A 20,456-nucleotide genomic window follows, 5' to 3' on the forward strand; every position below is an offset into this window, starting at 1 on the left:
CACTAATTTAAACTAATATTTTCCCCTCATGAATGTGTTAAAATTACATATTCAATAAAAGTAGAACTTTAAGTTGCCATTTTCTCTCACCTTGACATAACTTTCACTGTAGAAACATTCAATATAGTGATACAAATAGGTCCAGTATTACAATGTATATCTTTATAATAATCATTGAATTAATCATTACTGAAAAGTTTTCTATAATAAAATTGCCTTATATTTGAAACTCGTACTTTCATTACAAATATGGTCCCACTTAGCCAAAATAATGCATGAAAAACAGACCTAATGGGCCTGTATTGTCCACCTGGTATTCACCGATTTGATAATTTTCAGCTTGTAATCAAAAGAAATGTTTTGAGTGTTTAAACAAAGTCGACACCTGTTGTCTGGATTATTCTAGGCCTTTTTGATAAACTAGACTTGTTTTAACAAATTCAATCTTTGTGACCTTGAATTCATGTCAATGTATTATCATCTCACTATTCAAGGCACAATTCATGCTGTACAGAAGGACTTTGGAGGAATAATCAATAATCAATAATCAATCAATAATCAATACTCAATCAATAATCAATAATCAATACTCCCATTGCGAGCGTCGTCTCCTTCACTCCCAAGGTGCCACATCATTTATACATTAATGTTTCAAATCAAATATGATCAAAATCCATTGCACTCCCAAGGAGTCAGATCATCTGCTTATACATTAATGCTCCAAATAAAATCTGATAAAAATCCATTAAGATTGTCTCTAATTCCCCTCCAAGGAAACCCTTCGTTTATACAGCATCTTGTTTTCTTTACCCTTGTTATTGCTTCAGACTAAATTTAAAATCAAAATCCAGCCATAAGTGATTTAAGTTGACAAACACCAGGACACAATGGATGCTGTGCCCTATCAGTCCTTCATACCAGGTGGACAAATCATGCATGACTTTTTCAAACCGTTGGCTGGACTGAAATCATTTGATAACCGATACATAGTGTTCTTTCATTTGAACATCAAAATCTTCACAAAGCTTGCTATATATCATATTTCATATCAAATATTTCAAAAAAAGCCTATAAAACAAACAGAGGACAGTCTGACACTCCAATAAATCCAAGAAAACCTGGCTAGCCATGTTATTTGATGATATCTTTTTGTTACTGGTATGAGGCTACAATGTATCTCTCTTTCATTGGCAAAATGTTGTGACTTCAGATACCACTTAATCAATACAAAATGCACAAATCAAAATTTATGAAAATAAAAACAATGAAATTTGTTTCTGTAACTCTTTGGATACCCAATAAAGAAAAATGTATCAGTGGTATGATGAAGACGGTATTTCTTTGTTTCATCTCAAGATGTAAAAAATATTATCTTTATCATAATGGAACTGTATATTTTTAGTGATTTCATATCGATGACTTTCAAAATACAGTATTTTAATAACATCTAAATCTGGGGCTTAAATACATATATATATATTATGAAAATGGTTATTGAATATTTACATACTCGGGTCATTTGATTTTTATTTACAGAACTTGGATAGAATATTTTCCCACTAAACACAGAAATGGACAACAGCATTAGCACTACTACATAATATAACTGTCTTAACTAACACACTGGAGTCTCATTGAAACTGTTGGCCTAGGAAAATCTACAAGTCTGCAAACAATTCTTAAAAGCATATTTACAACTAGAAAATGAATTTCTACTGACGGATATGTCAGTATTCAATTTCATCAAGAATGATCTCAAAACAAATATCCATATCAAAGGTAGATTTAAAGATACTTCATTAATAAACTTTTCTAATAGAGAAAACTGTCTTCTCATTATATAACAAGCACTTTACTTTATCCACAAGTCATTTCTACTGATCCTTGTTCGATTTCAATATAAACACAAGACATGCATTCAATAAGAAGTACCACAATACGATATTTAAGTACATAATTTGAATTTTCATTAAGTCAGTTTGAGACAAAGAACGGACATCATGTTTGTTTAACAAGACAAATAATTGACAATGTTATACTGACCATTTGAACTGTAAAGAAGGAAAATAAATCAAAGGACCGAAGAAACCTTCCTAAAATAACAACAGAAATTGTAGATTGTGAGGTCTATATTAAAGTTACTATATACAATACATTTAAAACAAGCACAAAATGGAATGATGGGACATGGCTTCTCTCCCCTCGACAAAAATTTCCCGCCAATGTACCGGTAACTGTATAAAGCCAAATAACCAGTAGTGAGTCCTATATAGTGTAGTCTGACAAATAACAGAAATAGGAAACCATGGACACACAACCTCATTCAAAAGTTATCCTACACCTCCTCATGGTGTCCTACACCTCCTCACGGTGTCCTACAACTCAAGTTATCCTACGTACAACTCCTCAAGCTATCCTACAACTCCTCATATGAGGCTCTTTGAAAAAGCCTTTTCGGTATTTTTGATAACCTAATCTGCATTTGAGTATGAACATAAGAAAAATAGCCTGAAATGTTTTAGTTTTGTTCTAAGAACTTGTTTTTCACATGTCTCTTCTTCTTGACTACATTAACAGTATAATTACAAGGTTGTATATTTATCTTGTATCAGACAATCATTTCAAATCTTATCACAAAAACAAAACCTTCAAGAAAACCATTTTTTCTAAGGGTAAATCCTTAATTAACAGCCTCCAGATTTATCAGAATGCAATTCATGATCAGCAAATGATTATCCAGTCCTTCATTTTACACATGAAGTTAAAATGAAGAATAATGCTGATAAATTGTTTAAAACTAAAATTCCTCTTGAATTAATAGTGTTTTTTCTTTCAAAATAATATCAATGATTAGCTTACGATTGGCACAAATATATTCCTGCAGTCTCCAAACAAATTTTGGAATAAAAATAATTTCAAACAGCCATAATTATTTATGTAATTAGGCATTAAATCTAGCTTAACTAGAATGCCATATATTTAGATATGAATCACTGATTTTTTCCCACAAAAATTTCTATTCCTGGTCACAATAGTCAGGACTCCCAGATTTACTGGCGAACATAACATGAAGTCATTGATAGTCATATTTACACAGCAATGCTACACATATAGTACATTTCATACAGGCAGAATCCTTGTCCAGCAAACTCCTAACAGAATATCACGAACAAAATAAACTGATGGTAAATATCTAGTTGTTCTAGGCCTGGTCGAGATCACATCATCCAGATAAATCTATAAAATAATCAAATTTCTATTTCACTAATTGCACAAATTACCAGAAATCAATAATTCTAGCTTTCAAGATGTTCATAAATATTACAGGTATCTAGTTACTGGTATTGTTTGTGCTATAAACCAGATGTTTGGTTTATTTCTGAATAATTAATTTTGCATTGTTTGTATGCAGAATGTGACTTTCTGATTGGTCGAAAAACATTTTTTCCCCACATCTCTATGGAAAAAAAAATCCGAAAATGGTGCAAAAAATGTGACGTCACAATACGGCTATTGACGTTGCGTATTGATTTGTGAAAAAGAATCCTATATAAGATCAGTTAAATTGTACATAAAACATGTTTTAATTTTGAAAATCAATTTGAAAAATTAATAATATGCACTGATGTCAATAATTTTTTAGTTTCATAGGGGACCCCCGGGTATGACAAAGCAAATTCTTACAAAAGTTTGTGAACACAATTTTTCATACCCCTATGAATTAAAAAATAATTGACAGCAATATTTAATTATCAGACAGGAAATGATACTACAAATAATTCAATTGTTCAAAAAAAATAAAAAAATAAAAGAGAATTCAAAAGATCAGTGTTATGGTATTTTGCGTTTTACAGATGCTAATTTCATATTTGATTGTATTTGGCATTTTGACAGATTTGTGCAACAAAGAATTAGAACATATTGGCCTTAACAGATCTATATACAAACTGACTACAGTAAAAACAAATATTAAAGCAAAATTTATCAATTCATGTATGAAACAATTCAAACAAAATCAGGCAGGAGCAACCTCGATGATTTTTATGAACATGAACAAAAATTATTAAAATATTTTCCAACTCAACAAGTAGCATATATATAATGACTGCAAAAATGTTAAACTGGTTGATTTATACATTTTGTACATTAAATGCTTCACAAACATGTTGTTAAGGAGATGTTTTTTGTGTGTACGGAGATAATTGTTTCCCATTTTTTATGTTAACCATGAGGAATACAGATTTCAATATCTTTTTAAATGTGTAAAACATAAGGAATATTTAAGTGATGTATAAGATGACCTTCAGCCTCATTAGCTAAAACTAAATGCTTATCTGTAGGTGAAGGACCAGCCTCCTATTGTTCAGATGAAACATCGTCAATTATTGACAGTAGGTTGATATATATACAAAGGTACAATCATAATGATGAATTTTTAACATAATCATTATTATAACTATATGTATTTTTTTCAACTATGAAAAATAATGGGTACATAATCATGAATATTCATGTTCAAAATGAAAAAAATAATTATGCAAACTAAAATTAATACCAAAAGGTATTCATATCATTTGTATTAACATGAGAAAACAACGAGGAAAAACAATTCAAATATGCTCACTTACTGCATGCATAAATCATGACCTTTCTAAATAGTAATGTAACATTTTCCAGCATCCTACAGACTAATGGTACAATGTGTAGTATTGTAAAGTGTTACAATGTGTAGTATTGTAAAGTGTTACAATGTGTAGTCTTGTAAAGTGTTACAATGTGTAGTATTGTAAAGTGTTACAATGTGTAGTCTTGTAAAGTGTTACAATGTGTAGTATTGTAAAGTGTTACAATGTGTAGTATTGTAAAGTGTTACAATGTGTAGTATTGTAAAGTGTTACAATGTGTAGTCTTGTCAAGTGTTACAATGTGTAGTATTGTAAAGTGTTACAATGTGTAGTCTTGTCAAGTTTTACAATGTGTAGTATTGTAAAGTGTTACAATGTGTAATATTGTAAAGTGTTACAATGTGTAGTATTGTAAAGTGTTACAATGTGTAGTATTGTAAAGTTTTACAAGGTCTAGTGTTGTAAAGATTTACAATGTGTAGTATTGTAAAGTGTTACAAGGTGTAGTGTTGTAAAGTTTTACAATGAGTAGTGTTGTCATCTTGTTTAAAATTTGATCTTTTCCCTACTTTCTGTTCTTTCCTTTTTTTCATCTTAATCATATAACACGGAAAACCTTCATATGAAATCTAAGAAAATTTAAAGTAGAACTTTCTGAGAAATAGAGATTACACATTCCAACTGACAAAATCCAAGATGGCCATCTGTCAGCCATTTTGTTTTCTTAATAGACTGAAAACTGAATGGACACAACTACAGACAAAGGTTAACCTACATGTGAACTTTGGGAAATGTCCCTCCAGTACTTCTCAAGAAATAGCAATAACTAACTTCAAAACTGTAAAAATCAAAGATGGCTGCCTGCCAGCCATTTTGTTTTACTGATCAGACTCAAAATCGAATGGGGTCACCTAGGGACCATGTAGAACCTAAATGTAAAATTTGAGAAATATCTTTCAGGCACTTCTGAAGAAAAAGAGAAAAAAATAGTTGTTTAGGGATGGAGTACGGTCTACCGACCATAGACGTAGGGCGATTTGATTAGCTCACGAAATCTAATAAAACTTGTACCAAACACAATTCAAAATCTTTATCACAAAGTTCACTTGCACAAATATCACTCTGTAAACTTCATTTGTGCATCAAGTCACTCAAAATCTCATAAACGTCACTAAGTCTTGTACATCCTATTACCTTCACAAGTACATTCCTAAAACATCAAAACTATTGAAACATATAAAACAAAGCTGTTTATGGCACAGTTGTCTTTGTTAAACACAGAAGTCAACAAATTGGTTCTACATATCCAATCCAATATCAATACCCCAAACACAATCTAAGTTCAAACATTCTTTACACTTTTAACATAATTATTTGTCTTCGTCCATGAGCCCTGAGGAGCCAGTATCCTCCCCTGGCTGAGATTCCTGACCTCCTGTACTACTGTCCGAGTCACCAGGGGGTGGGTATGTAGCTACTGGAGTTGAAGGCATGCTGCCAACCTCCCCTGATGCGGCTTTTTCTACTGCTGCCGATTGTGCCATCATTTTTTGTCGGACCTCGCGAATCTTCAGCTGTAGACAGACCTTTGATGGGAAGATAGATGCATGTTCTGCCTGGAAATTGGCAGTGGCTTGGGCTGAAATGATGTTTATCATAAATTAAAATTTACAACAAAAGCATCTAAGTTTTGATTTGACTTTTGTATTAAATGTATTTCAAGTCTGCGAAAAATTGCACCTCAATCTACGAGTTGAGTCGATTATTAATTCAACTTAAAACATGCAACCAAAAAATATTCTTCATTAAAAAGTTTTAATCAACACAGTCAAAATTTCAAACACAGATGCACAGTGCCATTTTATCTTATATGATGCCTACAAAGTTCACCTCTCTCAAAATAATCCAATACAAAGGTCTAGATCAGACCAACAGTCCGAAAATTTGTGAGGAATGCAGTGAAAAATTATGGAGAAGATGGAATTTATCTTGGTCTCTCACCTGAAGGAAAGAGTCCATGCTCCTGAAACAACTGCATGACAAGTTGACGACGCTGGTCAAGAATCCTCCGAAGAGATGAGAATTGTCCTGGTGAGTTTGGCGTTCTGGGAGTCATTGGTGAACTAAGCCCACTCTCTAGGAAATCTTCTACTGAAACAGATACGTTTGTATCAACAAAAGAAACCAGGAAACTTTGGTCTTCTTTTATACCTTAAAACTTAAACTACAGTAAAAATTGCCTTAGCGACCGTCTGAAATCAACGACCTCCTGTGCATGTCTTAAACAACTAATTCCCCCACCCCACCCCAATGTAAATACCTATATAATCCTCTTCTACTTAGCAATTGCTCTCTGTTGAAAACAATGTTTCCGAGGATTCAAAGGGCTGATGGTATCTCACAAGAAATAAAAGGATTACTACTTCAGATTCAGTGTTATATGGCCATAGTGATATAACTATTACGATTGTGATAAATATTTAGATCTAGTCTGCAGATTGATTTTAAATTAAAAAACAACTTTTAATTAATTAAATAATGAATATTATCCTTCTCTTAAATTTGATTTATTCAGCAACTTTTAATTTGCATACTCCATTTTTTAAAGCTATGATTTTGTTAATATTAAATTATTTTACAGATATGTTGTCTAATGTTGTACATGATTATAACATTTTCTATAACATTTTCGATTGACCTCCAACACAAAATATAACTATAATATTACTTCAGCCACTGTATCATTGTGTTCAGACACTTTGCCACAACAGTCCCTAGCTATCTGGGGGAAACACAATTTTTTGTTCATATCTATATCACCCAACAACCCTTAAACTTGAACTTGTCTGAGATAGCATGGTCCTTTATAATTGTGTTATGTTTGATGACAATTCTTCAATGAATGAAGCTGTTGAAGTGCTGCAAGGCTTTTCTAAAAATATTACAATGACCTTGACCCTAAACAGCTGACAATCTTTGGTATTATGTATGTATATGTACATACGCTCAAAGATGGACAGAAAGGAAACCTATAACATTCAAAGACATGTGACAAAATCATAGAAAGGTTTAATTTGAAGATATTATACATTTTTGCAATGTGACCTTATGACCTTTGACTTCATACTCCCATGACCTATAACCTACCTGGCTTGGAAGACACAGCAGCATCAGCCAAGGTCTCCAAACTGAAATTTCGGCCAAAGAACATATTATCCTCAAACCTAGCACTACGAGGTGTCTGTGGGGTCCCAGTCTCCGACTCGCTGGAAAACTTTTTGTAGCTAGGTGATACGGGGTCAAAGGTCTCACTAGGTGTCGACTCTCCCGTAGCTGAGATAAGGAAAAAAAATTAATCATGCTCTAAATGCAAATATTTCTGTATTTCCTAAATGTCTCAAAGTATTAGAAATCTTTGAAAAATCATCTAAAAAGTACGAATCAATGAGATATATACTTCAGCAACCTGTATGGAATCAATTATTCAAGTATTTAAAGCAGTAATTAGGACGGAAGTGTATTTGTACCACAGAAAAATTACCTCCGACATTACCACAATTTACAACAGCTTATACACAAAGAATGTGGTATATGTAAAGTCAAGATAAAGTGTTCGGATGAAACTATTAATTTTCCTTCTTGCAAAAATTGTCACTTGGCAAATTTTAGGGGATGTGCGTGTCGGCTCTGTTGATGATTACACACTAACGAGAGAGTGTACCTAGTGTAGACACTTTACGACGTCTCTTGTAACAGCTTATGATGGCACGTGGACTCTGGGGAACAGGGGAATCCATGTTGGTATGCTCTGGTACAAACTGTGGTAGAGCCTCAAACCTTTTGTCAAAGTTTACTTCCTGTAGCACTCTGCAGCACAAAGGAATATGTGTCAAATCAAATGTTAATACAAATACCGTGTCAAATGTTAATACAAATACCGTGTCAAATGTTAATACAAATACCGTGTCAAATGTTAATACAAATACCGTGTCAAATGTTAATACAAATACCGTGTCAAATGTTAATACAAATACATAACACATGTACATTGAATTTAAAGATTTTTTCTTCAGCAACAATTTCTACCAGAACAAAAACCTGCAAGTTCAACTAAGATTGTCACCATGATGGCTGACACTCACTTTTTCATCAATGTTATCTATCTTTCCTTTCCTCCCAGTTCTTTGTTAAATGTGGTGTGTTGTAACAATTTACAAAGAGTATAGCATTTGTAGTTTTGCTAAAAACACTAAATTTTATGAGGGACGCAGACAGCTCCATACCATATATATCTAAATATATAATTATAAAAAAGGTTGGTTTTAATGTAACTTAATCAAATCAGGTCAACGTATATCCAACTAAGTCCGAAAAATTCCTCATAGGAAATGGAAAAACTAAATCCTGTCTGAAGAAGGGAAAGTGATAGTGTAAAAGTGGAAATGTTCCCAGTGTAGAAATGTTTGTTTACTTCGCAACATTAAATCTCCGTGAAAATATCCACACACAAACATATTAACATGTGAAAATTTTGTCACTCAAATATTTCCATCAAATAAACTAAATACAACAAAATCAAGACACAAGTTCCTGGTGGTAAATTCATGTCAGCTTCAAGTCTCATGTTGTCCATGTTGTGTAACATTGTCATGGTAAGTGTTAGAGACACAGAGCCCTATACTAGACACAGAGCTCTATACTAGTTTGATAAGTAATGAGGTTAAGGACTATGGATCTTTAGAAGGAAATAATAATCAAAATGTCATTATGACGACTGCTTTATATATACCCCAGTTATATGTACTCACCGGTACAGCTCTCAACTTAACCATGCTGTATACATACCCCAGTGATATGTACACACCGGTACAGCTCTCAACTTAACCATGCTGTATACATACCCCAGTGATATGTACACACCGGTACAGCTCTCAACTTAACCATGCTGTATACATACCCCAGTGATATGTATTCACCGGTACAGCTCTCAACTTAACCATGCTGTATACATACCCCAGTGATATGTACTCACCGGTACAGCTCTCAACTTAACCATGCTGTATACATACCCCAGTGATATGTACACACCGGTACAGCTCTCAACTTAACCATGCTGTATACATACCCAGTGATATGTATTCACCGGTACAGCTCTCAACTTAACCATGCTGTATACATACCCCAGTGATATGTACTCACCGGTACAGCCCTCAACTTAACCATGCTGTATACGTACCCCAGTGATATGTACACACCGGTACAGCTCTCAACTTAACCATGCTGTATACATACCCCAGTGATATGTATTCACCGGTACAGCTCTCAACTTAACCATGCTGTATACATACCCCAGTGATATGTACTCACCGGTACAGCCCTCAACTTAACCATGCTGTATACATACCCCAGTGATATGTACTCACCGGTACAGCTCTCAACTTAACCATGCTGTATACATACCCCAGTGATATGTACTCACCGGTACAGCTCTCAACTTAACCATGCTGTATACATACCCCAGTGATATGTACTCACCGGTACAGCTCTCAACTTAACCATGCTGTATACATACCCCAGTGATATGTACACACCGGTACAGCTCTCAACTTAACCATGCTGTATACATACCCCAGTGATATGTACACACCGGTACAGCTCTCAACTTAACCATGCTGTATACATACCCCAGTGATATGTACACACGGGTACAGCTCTCAACTTAACCATGCTGTATACATACCCCAGTGATATGTACTCACGGGTACAGCTCTCAACTTAACCATGCTGTATACATACCCCAGTGATATGTACTCACGGGTACAGCTCTCAACTTAACCATGCTGTATACATACCCCAGTGATATGTACTCACCGGTACAGCTCTCAACTTAACCATGCTGTATATATACCTCAGTGATATGTACTCACCGGTACAGCTCTCAACTTAAACCATGTATCCCATTACAACCTCTTCCGTTGTTACATTTCAATAGATTATAAAGACACTAGCCTAATACTATATAGTGGAGTCCTATATACAATTAATTATTGTGTGTATAGACATTCTCTTCAGGAATTTCATTGAAAACGCTTCATTATTAATAACATTTGTGGTTGTGGTTTATTTTGTTAAACGACCTAATAACAGCCAGGGTCAAGGACGTGCCTTAAAACAAGTCAAATTCACAAATTGATTTGAACATGTATGAAGTGACTTACTTTTCCATTCCATCCTGCATCTTGTTTTTGAAGGAGACGACACGACGGGGACTGTTAGTACCTGGACCTGGAGATGCAAAGGAAGCATCTCCACCAGCAAGGGGCGACTGTGGGACAGGAATGGGGGGTGGCTTGTGTTTAGTTTTCTGAAATATAAAAAAAAATCAGATTAACAGCTATCCATCTGAAACCCATCAAATCTTAGTAACTCTGGACTGAAATACATTGATTGCTATGTAATGTATGGCACCCAACAGAATATGCTCCGACAATTGTTATTAAACACTACCTACCGGCACACGTGGACTGTTCACTGCTGTCTCTGATGCAGGTGTTTGGGGTGCCGGCATTGAATCATCAGCACCAGATTGATCTACTCCTGATGGAGATTTGTCAGTGGACATCTGTGAGAATTCAAACTGTGGTTACACTACTACATTATAAACTAGCAAAAACAAAATGAGAGCTATTAATGAAGATTTAAAAACAAGATTTTCATCTGTTTATCAATCTAGATTGGCTAGAGAAAAATTATAACTTGCAACTTCACTTAACCAACACTGCAAGCTCTATCACCTTAATAAGATACCTTTATCTATGTGACAGATTTGAAACAACAAGGTCTAGAAAATAAATTTTTTTGACAATATGATGAACGTTGACATAATGTAATACTCACCATCACCTTCAGGGTATCTTTCTTTTCTCTTTTTCTGTCACCTAACTGGTCGGGCGGTTTTTTTAACCTGTGTTCCGTAAGCTTATCTTCCACCTCCTGATCATCTTCATCCTCTTCCTGCTCCATGTCCTCCGGTGTACCAGGGGACCGACTGATGGGCTCGTACGACAGAACCAACGGGGATGGCTTCTTCGGTTTATGTTCACTGTTCATTGGCTGAGGAGGACTGCCATGGTGATGATTACGGTACATGTTACCAGGATGAGGGCTCTGTACAGGAGACGTCAGCGGCCGTTGACCTGGTTTATTATATAAGAAGATCTTTTGTCATAACAAATGATCTGTGCCCGAGAATAATTTGATACATACCAATAATTTCTCTCACTACAGGTAATCTAAATTCTTTTTTCTCAAGCAGTGAATCTCTCATTTTGACTGGTGAACATTTTCATAATCTAAATTAAAGTCATGAATGGAGAAAACATCTCCTCGAGAACAAAGTTCAATTAGTACAAATGTATATTGTAGTACATATATTAGTTTTCAGGAGGATACCGAAAAAAAAGAGGGGCAACTCCTAAAGCCAGGTTTCCAAAGATAACAAGTCTTTGTCTTCAGATAGTAACAGACATATGTTTTAGTCTGGTTGAGTTTGTGTCACCATTTAACCTTACTATTGAGGTGAATGGGTGATGTTCTGTTTTCCAATTTACCTTGCAGTGCTGAGGTGACCTGAAGACTCTCTGTTGCAACAGGGATATTGGCGATGGTGGCCTTGACCCGGTAAGACTTGGACTGTAGGTTGGCACCTGTGATGTAGCCAATGTCCACACCAGATGTGGCTGGTGCACTGGTTGAAGCTGGTGTCTGCTGCTTGTACATCCCTATTAAAAGAAAATAATGAATATGAACAAAGGATAAAATGCTAAAGCCAGAAATAATTAACTACTTGTTTCTCCGGTCATCTGACTTTAAAGACCCTGGTATATAGCTACTATACACATGTATATACTGGTACTTTTTATCATGGCAGGATCTTGGATTTCTGACAACATAAAAAATAACAATACTAGGTCAGAATCATCTCGGGATCCTTCCGGTGGAACTTGAGAAGTTTGAAATATGTTTTTCAAGATGGCAGTCAGCTTGAATTTCCGACCGACACCAAAAAACAAGACTTTAATTTGTCAGGACCATCTCATGATTGTTTCAGACAAGTTCAAGCTGAATCACTCTGTGGGAACTTCAGAAGAACTTTGAAATGTGTTTTTTCAAGATAGAGGCTATCTTGAATTTTGGACAAGCATGAAAATACCATTTGGTTAAGACCATCTCAGTATCATTCCAGGAAAATTTGAGGTAAATCGCAAGGATGGAACTTGAGAGGAAGCTTGAAATGAGAAAAGTTTAAGGATGGTGATGGACCAAATAGATAAAAAAATATATAAGCAATACTATTTTGTGTTAAAATAAAACGAACAAAAAAATCCTCATGATCAGGTTAGTGAGATTAAATACCTTGGTATGCTGCACTGGTTTGTATCTGTGGAGGGCTTGGTGCTTTAGTAGTGGTTACCACTGTTTTAGGGGCCAGTGGGGCCTGTGAGGCGTATGTCACTTGACCCTGAGGGGCAGTGGGAGCTTGCATCTGAGGGGCTCCGGGGCTAGGGGCAGGTGATCGTGTGGGCGTGTGCTGCTGCTGGATCATCACCTGCTGGACTGCTCCCTGGGCGTCTGTAAATAAGTGAATCTCTCAGATTAGCACTATCTCTGCAGCAAACTGTTTACAAAGCATAACATTGATACAAACAATCCGTAATGGAATCTTAAACTTTGGTGTCAAGATTGCAATAGGTTACTCCAGACTCAATCTCGGGTGATCTTAAAATTTAAAAGGAAAAAAAAAAACAATTTCCCAAAATAGTACCTGCCCCTCTAGCCCCGACCTGAACAAAATTGATTCCCATTCAGCAAAGGCTGCCAACTTGTCTCCTTTTGACCTCAGCCCCCATTTGTACAATTTGGAATCACTACCATCAAGGAAAGCCACCATTCAAATACGAGTGATATCCATGCATATGGCTTAGTTCTAGAGAGGAAGTCGCTTATAGCAACATAGTCAATTTTCCCGTTCGAAAACTACAGGAGCAGATCTCTGGACAAGCAAAAATTTATGCCAGATGGACGAACTCCCGTTAAATGTCAGGTGTTTAAAGAGAAATTTCAGAAATAACGTAGAGTTAGATACTTTAATAATCTAAACATAATGTGTATGATATATTGCTAGTTTGAGCATACTTTGTTGAACATAGTTGATAAATGCAGGAGAGGTAACCCCCTGAACGCCGTCCAGTTTTGGGAGCGGGGATGCGGCCATGGCTACGGTGTTGATTGAATTAGGTTGCACATACATCCTGGTGCTGTAAACAACAAAATGTTCACCTGTATTTTTCAGAAAGAAACTTTGAAAGCATTGGAACTTGCTACTCAATTTAGCTGTATAAATTTTCTATTAAGAGGCCTTCCTAGTAACTTCTGCTGTATGTTTATACAGCACATCAAACTAGAACACTGACAGGTCAGCAAGGGCTCTGAATTGTGGTCAGATAGCCCCTTATAATTATCAAAAAGACATTTGTCCCTATAGCTGAAGTTAATGTTTGACATTTGGACAAAAATAATTGCAAGAAAGCAAAATGCATATTTTACTATGATGTGACTTGTTTCTTAGACCTCCATATTTGCTGGTCTAACAGAAATGTTAATATTAGCACAATCTGTTTATTTTGATTTGTTTTCTTTTTTAAAGTGAAAAGTGATTTCTATATAGGGTACCTGTATCTTTGATATGAGGCCCTAATTATAGCTCTAGGTGGAGGTTTGAGGTGAGGATGACTCATCTCTTAGTAAGACACCAATGTTATATATTAAGGACAGTGAATGTATTTGTCAATATCTCCCAAACAAATCAATCTACAGTCAAGAAATTTTATCAGAGTTTTCTTCACCATGATATCTGCCATCTACCAAAATTTCAACAACTTGACACTTTTAGATTTAATTCTAAGCAATCGAGCTAACAGGTTTACACTTCTGGTACACAAAATATCTCTACTTACAGTATAAGGTCTCTGAGCATGACTAACCAGAGACCTAAGAATTTATTGACCAAAAATAACCCACTAGTTTCCCCACTCCAGGTTATTTTCCCACTCTATGCTATTTTTACCAATCTACACTATTTCCCAGACTGTTATTTTCCCCACTCGATGCTATTTTTACAACTCTACATTATAGAAACATAGGGACAAATTGGGTTCAAAACTTAAAATCTATTTTATCTAGATGCAAGAGCTGAAATCTACTTACTTTTGTGTAGATGGCAACAATAGTTTAGCTTGCTGCTGAGATGCTGTCTGCATTTGCTGCATCTGGAGTTGCCCCCCTTGTTGGACTTGCTGTACTTGTAGTTGTGTCCCATGGACCTGGAGTTGTCCTCCCTGTGGCTGTATCAGCTGAGCCTGCGGATGAAGCTGTAACTGGGTAGGTGTATGTGGCCCACCCTGCAGGGACATATAACCCTGCCCCTGGGACACATTTGGCAGCTGAACTTGTTGGTTCTGGCTCATTGCTACAAACTGTGTTACCATGGAAACGGGCTGATTTGGCTTTGTCTGGTTAAGAACAATGGGCGAACCTAGATTGGTATGTGTGCTAAGTAGTCCACCTTGTTGATGCTGTAACATCTTGCCTTGACTTGTCATCGCTGCAACTTTTAATCCGTTTCCTGCCACTGGAGCTAACTGGACTTTTCCCGTCTGTGGGGACGGTTGTAATGGTGGATGCTGTTGAGAATGTTGGGAAATTTGTTGTTGGGGCAAAGGTGAATGGAGTTGGGAGTGTTGTCCTGCAAATGTCAGTTGAATGTTATTCTGTTGAACTGGGGTTGCTGGTAGTGCCATCTGGACAACATTTTGTACTTTACCTCCGTTTGGTGTTGCTACCCTTACAGAAGGAAGTATGTACTGCACATGTGTGGGTTGTATGCCTGACTGTGATAGGTTAATAGTTTGCTGTACGGGCTGTGGAGACTGAGCCTGCTGAGGATGTGCGACTTGGTTTTGTTTCAGCACTAGGGTGTTGTTTAGCAGTGTGGCCTGTGTGAAGGCTTGGTTCTGAGTGTTGGCCTGGGATACTTGTCCCTGAGCTGACTGGCCCTGTGATGGGACAACATTGCGAATCGTTGTGATAAAGGCATTAGACATATTTGACGGCATTGCAGGCACAGCTGTTGTCTTATTACTCACAGATGAAGTGATGGATGGTGTGTTCAACAACATGCCATATTGGCTTGATGGAAGATTTTGCACCAAGATAGTACCAACATTTTTCACATTTCCATTTGGTGATGCCTGTAATAATGCTTGCTGTTGTTGATGGAGCCCATTGCCTGTAACAGCCTGTTTCAGTAATGTGGGAGTGCCGATCTGCGCCTGCTGCATAGACACAAAAGGCTTCGAGGCTATTGGTACTGGCGTGGTGATAGGTTTCCCCATGGTGGAGTATGTGGGCACAACCATGTTAGACCCATAATTAGCACTAGTAGCGACTGTCTGTGTAAATGGCACCAGCTGAACAGTACTGGACGTGACTGGCTTTCCCATTTGTATCCCCCCATGTGGTGACACACTCGGCTGTATGTGGATCTGTTGCTGCTGCTGAATCTGTTGTGGTTTCCCCCGCAGCGGCTTTTGTGTAACTTTGTTCATAACAGGGCCCCGTCCATTTTGCTTTCCAAGAATTGTCTCAGTGTTTGAGGAAACAAGAATCTGTTGATTCTCTTGTGTTGTCATGGTGATGTTATGGAGTTTCATCTGCCCAACTTTTACAGTGTGTTGCTGGGTGACTGGTGTCCGAGAAGATGAATCATGTCGATTAAAACTAAAATGCTGTGAAGAAGGAGATTCGTTTCCAAACGAGCTTCCTGTGGACATTATCCGTGCTTGTTTGTTTGCCTTTGATCTGAAAACGGCGCCTTTTGGTCTAAATCCCCCTGCACTCGAAGGTCGGGAGACTATCACCTTCAGAAGTTCCTATGGTAGAGGCTGTGGAATATCCAGAGGATTCTGGAAGCTTTCTAATTGGAGTTGGACGGTATGGAATCTCTGATGGACTAATGTGTTTCATGACAGGTGAGAATCGTTGTTGAGGAAAAGCTTTATTTTCAATAAGAGTATCTTCCTCTGTCTGGCTGTCTGTCTCACTATCGTAAACATTTTCGTTGCACTCCAGTTTTCTGGTCTCTGTTTCACTGTTATCTCCCATATCGTCTGTTCCTGAAACCGCAAATGAAGGCTGTGTTCAGATATCCACTGTGATCTAACTATATACAATGTTTGGTTAAAGATGGACTTTTTGAGCTATGGACCTAAACGTAAAACTATGAAGTAAAATGTTGACAATGATATACAGATGCCAGAAAAAAATAATTTTGGTTCAATATTACAGCAGAAATTTTATATTAATTAATTTGATATTATTTCATTACAAGCAAAAAAGGTAGATGTACTTTGTTAGATATGAATCATTTTTGTACCAGAACATGTGAAAATGAGTTACTTGAATATTTTTATCATATATATTTCTCAATTGATGTCAACAGTCATGGAGCTGGCCCCTGGCCTACTGTCATGTGTGCCTGAGGTGCTCGAATTCTCATTTTCTGGTACCTGATTTCATGTCCATCATTTGACTGAACGTCCTACTTCTTATGTATTTTTCACTCTGTTTCTATGCATAAAGTTATTTGATGTGAAATGCTTTACTTTCCGAGTGAATGTACAATTTTTACAAAAAGTAAGATTTGCTCCAGGTGAAAAATGTATCAAATCACAAAATTAAACAAAGTACAATGCAGGTCTACTTGTTTTTTAATCACTGAAATATGCAAACTGTGATTTCTAACATTTTAGGAATTGTTAAATTGTGATTCAAAGTTTAGATTTATAGAAAATATATATTCTGTTGGATTTTTGCAGAAAATTTTCTTTCAATTATAGGGTTGTTGAGATAGAATAAAAATGATTTGTTTGTTTTTGTTTAACGTCCTATTAACAGCCAGGGTCATTTAAGGATGTGCCAGGATTTGGAGGTGGAGGAAAGCCGGAGTACCCGGAGAAAAACCACCAGCCTACTTATTTTCTTATTTCCTTTGTGAAACAGTACCCTGAAAAAAATGGTACCATCAGTCTATAGATGCTCCTAAATATAGCTTTGTAGTTTCATTAATATTGCTTCAAAAGTTCACAAACCTGGACAAACAATGAAAGTTTTGGAAGAAAATACCATTGTATAATTAGCCGTCTGTCAAAAACCTGATATATACCAATTTTCAGCTTAAATTCTACAGAAGATATCTCAATTTCGACCAATCAGAAGTCTCCATTGTGTGTTTGTATGCACCTACATAATTATTAATGCTCATAAAATGTAGCTGTGTAGTTTGATTCATTCATTTGGATGGACAGAAGGATTTGGTTTGTTTTTGTTTAACGTCCTATTAACAGCCAGGGTCATTTAAGGACGTGCCAGGTTTTGGAGGTGGAGGAAAGCCGGAGTACCCGGAGAAAAACCACCGGCCTATGGTCAGTACCTGGCAACTGCCCCACGTAGGTTTCGAACTCGCAACCCAGATGTGGATGGCTAGTGTTAAAGTGTCGGGGCACCTTAACCACTCGGCCACCGCCAGACAGACACTTGTATCTGACCAATACTGGGCCCTGATTAATTCCTTCCTCTTACCATCTTTCTTTTCTTCATCTATAACCATCCTCTCATCATCGCTATATGCATCATCTCCATCTGTCTCTCTAGATACCATGGCACAGAACTGAGGATGCTGTAGTTGGTTCGGCTGCTGACTTCCAGTTGTTATGGAAACATTTGTTGTGGAGGAAAAGCTCTGTTGGTTTGGTAACAGCTGTCGTTTCAGATCCTGTAACATACCGGGTAAAAACTTAAGGACCCTTTTTACTTCATTTAAAATATGCAAACTAAAAGCATCTCAACCGATACAAATCCCCTCAAACAATACAAATCCCCTCAACCGATACAAATCCCCTCAACCGATACAAATCCCCTCAACCGATACAAATCCCCTCAACCGATACAAATCCCCTCAAACAATACAAATCCCCTCAACCGATACAAATCCCCTCAAACAATACAAATCCCCTCAAACGATACAAATCCCCTCAAATGATACAAATCCCCTCAAACGATACAAATCCCCTCAACCGATACAAATCCCCTCAAACGATACAAATCCCCTCAACTGATAAAAATCCCCTCAAACGATACTAATCCCTCAAACAATACAAATCCCCTCAACCGATACAAATCCCCTCAACCGATACGAACCCCCTCAAACAATACAAATCCCCTCAAACGATACAAATCCCCTCAAACGATACAAATCCCCTCAACTGATAAAAATCCCCTCAAACGATACTAATCCCTCAAACAATACAAATCCCCTCAACCGATACAAATCCCCTCAACCGATACGAACCCCCTCAAACAATACAAATCCCCTCAAACGATACAAATCCCCTCAAACGATACAAATCCCCTCAAACGATACAAATCCCCTCAACCGATACAAATCCCCTCAAACGATACAAATCCCCTCAACCGATACAAATCCCCTCAAAATATACAGATCCCCTCAAAAAATACAGATCCCCTCAAACGATACGAATCCCCTCAAACGATACAAATCCCCTCAAACGATACAAATCCCCTCAAACGATACAAATCCCCTCAAACGATACAAATCCCCTCAAACAATACAAATCCCCTCAACCGATACAAATCCCCTCAACCGATACAAATCCCCTCAACCGATACAAATCCCCTCAAACAATACAAATCCCCTCAAACGATACAAATCCCCTCAAACAATACAAATCCCCTCAAACAATACAAATCCCCTCAAACGATACAAATCCCCTCAAACGATACAAATCCCCTCAAACGATACAAATCCCCTCAAACAATACAAATCCCCTCAAACAATACAAATCCCCTCAAACGATACAAATCCCCTCAAACGATACAAATCCCCTCAAACGATACAAATCCCCTCAAACGATACAAATCCCCTCAACCGATACAGATCCCCTCAAACAATACAAATCCCCTCAACCGATACGAATCCCCTCAAACGATACAAATCCCCTCAAACAATACAAATCCCCTCAAACGATACAAATCCCCTCAACCGATACAAATCCCCTCAAAAAATACAGATCCCCTCAAAAAATACAGATCCCCTCAAACGATACGAATCCCCTCAAACGATACAAATCCCCTCAAACGATACAAATCCCCTCAAACGATACAAATCCCCTCAACCGATACAAATCCCCTCAAACGATACAAATCCCCTCAACCGATACAAATCCCCTCAAACAATACAAATCCCCTCAAACAATACAAATCCCCTCAACCGATACAAATCCCCTCAAACAATACAAATCCCCTCAAACAATACAAATCCCCTCAAACAATACAAATCCATCAACCGATACAAATCCCCTCAACCGATACAAATCCCCTCAAATGATACAAATCCCCTCAAACAATACAAATCCATCAACCGATACAAATCCCCTCAAACAATACAAATCCCCTCAACCGATACGAATCCCCTCAACCGATACGAATCCCCTCAAACAATACAAATCCCCTCAAACAATACAAATCCCCTCAACCGATACAAATCCCCTCAAACAATACAAATCCCCTCAAAATATACAGATCCCCTCAAACAATACCAATCCCCTCAAACAATACAAATCCCCTCAACCGATACAAATCCCCTCAACCGATACGAATCCCCTCAACCGATACGAATCCCCTCAACCGATACGA

At 37.0% G+C, this 20,456-nt stretch overlaps 1 protein-coding gene across 1 annotated transcript in view; it reads right to left on the minus strand.

Annotated features, from left to right (window-relative positions):
• Nucleotides 1-5,700: 5,700 nt before the first annotated feature.
• The window catches only part of LOC117341011 (protein capicua homolog), a 29,572-nt gene continuing 14,816 nt past the window's right edge, over nucleotides 5,701-20,456 (minus strand). Inside the window, 13 exon segments of the mRNA XM_033902806.1 lie at nucleotides 5,701-6,264; nucleotides 6,627-6,776; nucleotides 7,773-7,958; nucleotides 8,347-8,492; nucleotides 10,844-10,989; nucleotides 11,137-11,247; nucleotides 11,523-11,821; nucleotides 12,236-12,406; nucleotides 13,041-13,256; nucleotides 13,821-13,942; nucleotides 14,892-16,646; nucleotides 16,648-16,858; nucleotides 18,324-18,516. Coding sequence (XP_033758697.1) covers nucleotides 5,996-6,264; nucleotides 6,627-6,776; nucleotides 7,773-7,958; nucleotides 8,347-8,492; nucleotides 10,844-10,989; nucleotides 11,137-11,247; nucleotides 11,523-11,821; nucleotides 12,236-12,406; nucleotides 13,041-13,256; nucleotides 13,821-13,942; nucleotides 14,892-16,646; nucleotides 16,648-16,858; nucleotides 18,324-18,516 — 3,975 coding nt within the window. The 3' untranslated portion in view covers nucleotides 5,701-5,995.

This window comes from Pecten maximus, chromosome 13 (assembly GCF_902652985.1).
Source record: "Pecten maximus chromosome 13, xPecMax1.1, whole genome shotgun sequence".
NCBI lineage: Eukaryota > Metazoa > Mollusca > Bivalvia > Pectinida > Pectinidae > Pecten > Pecten maximus.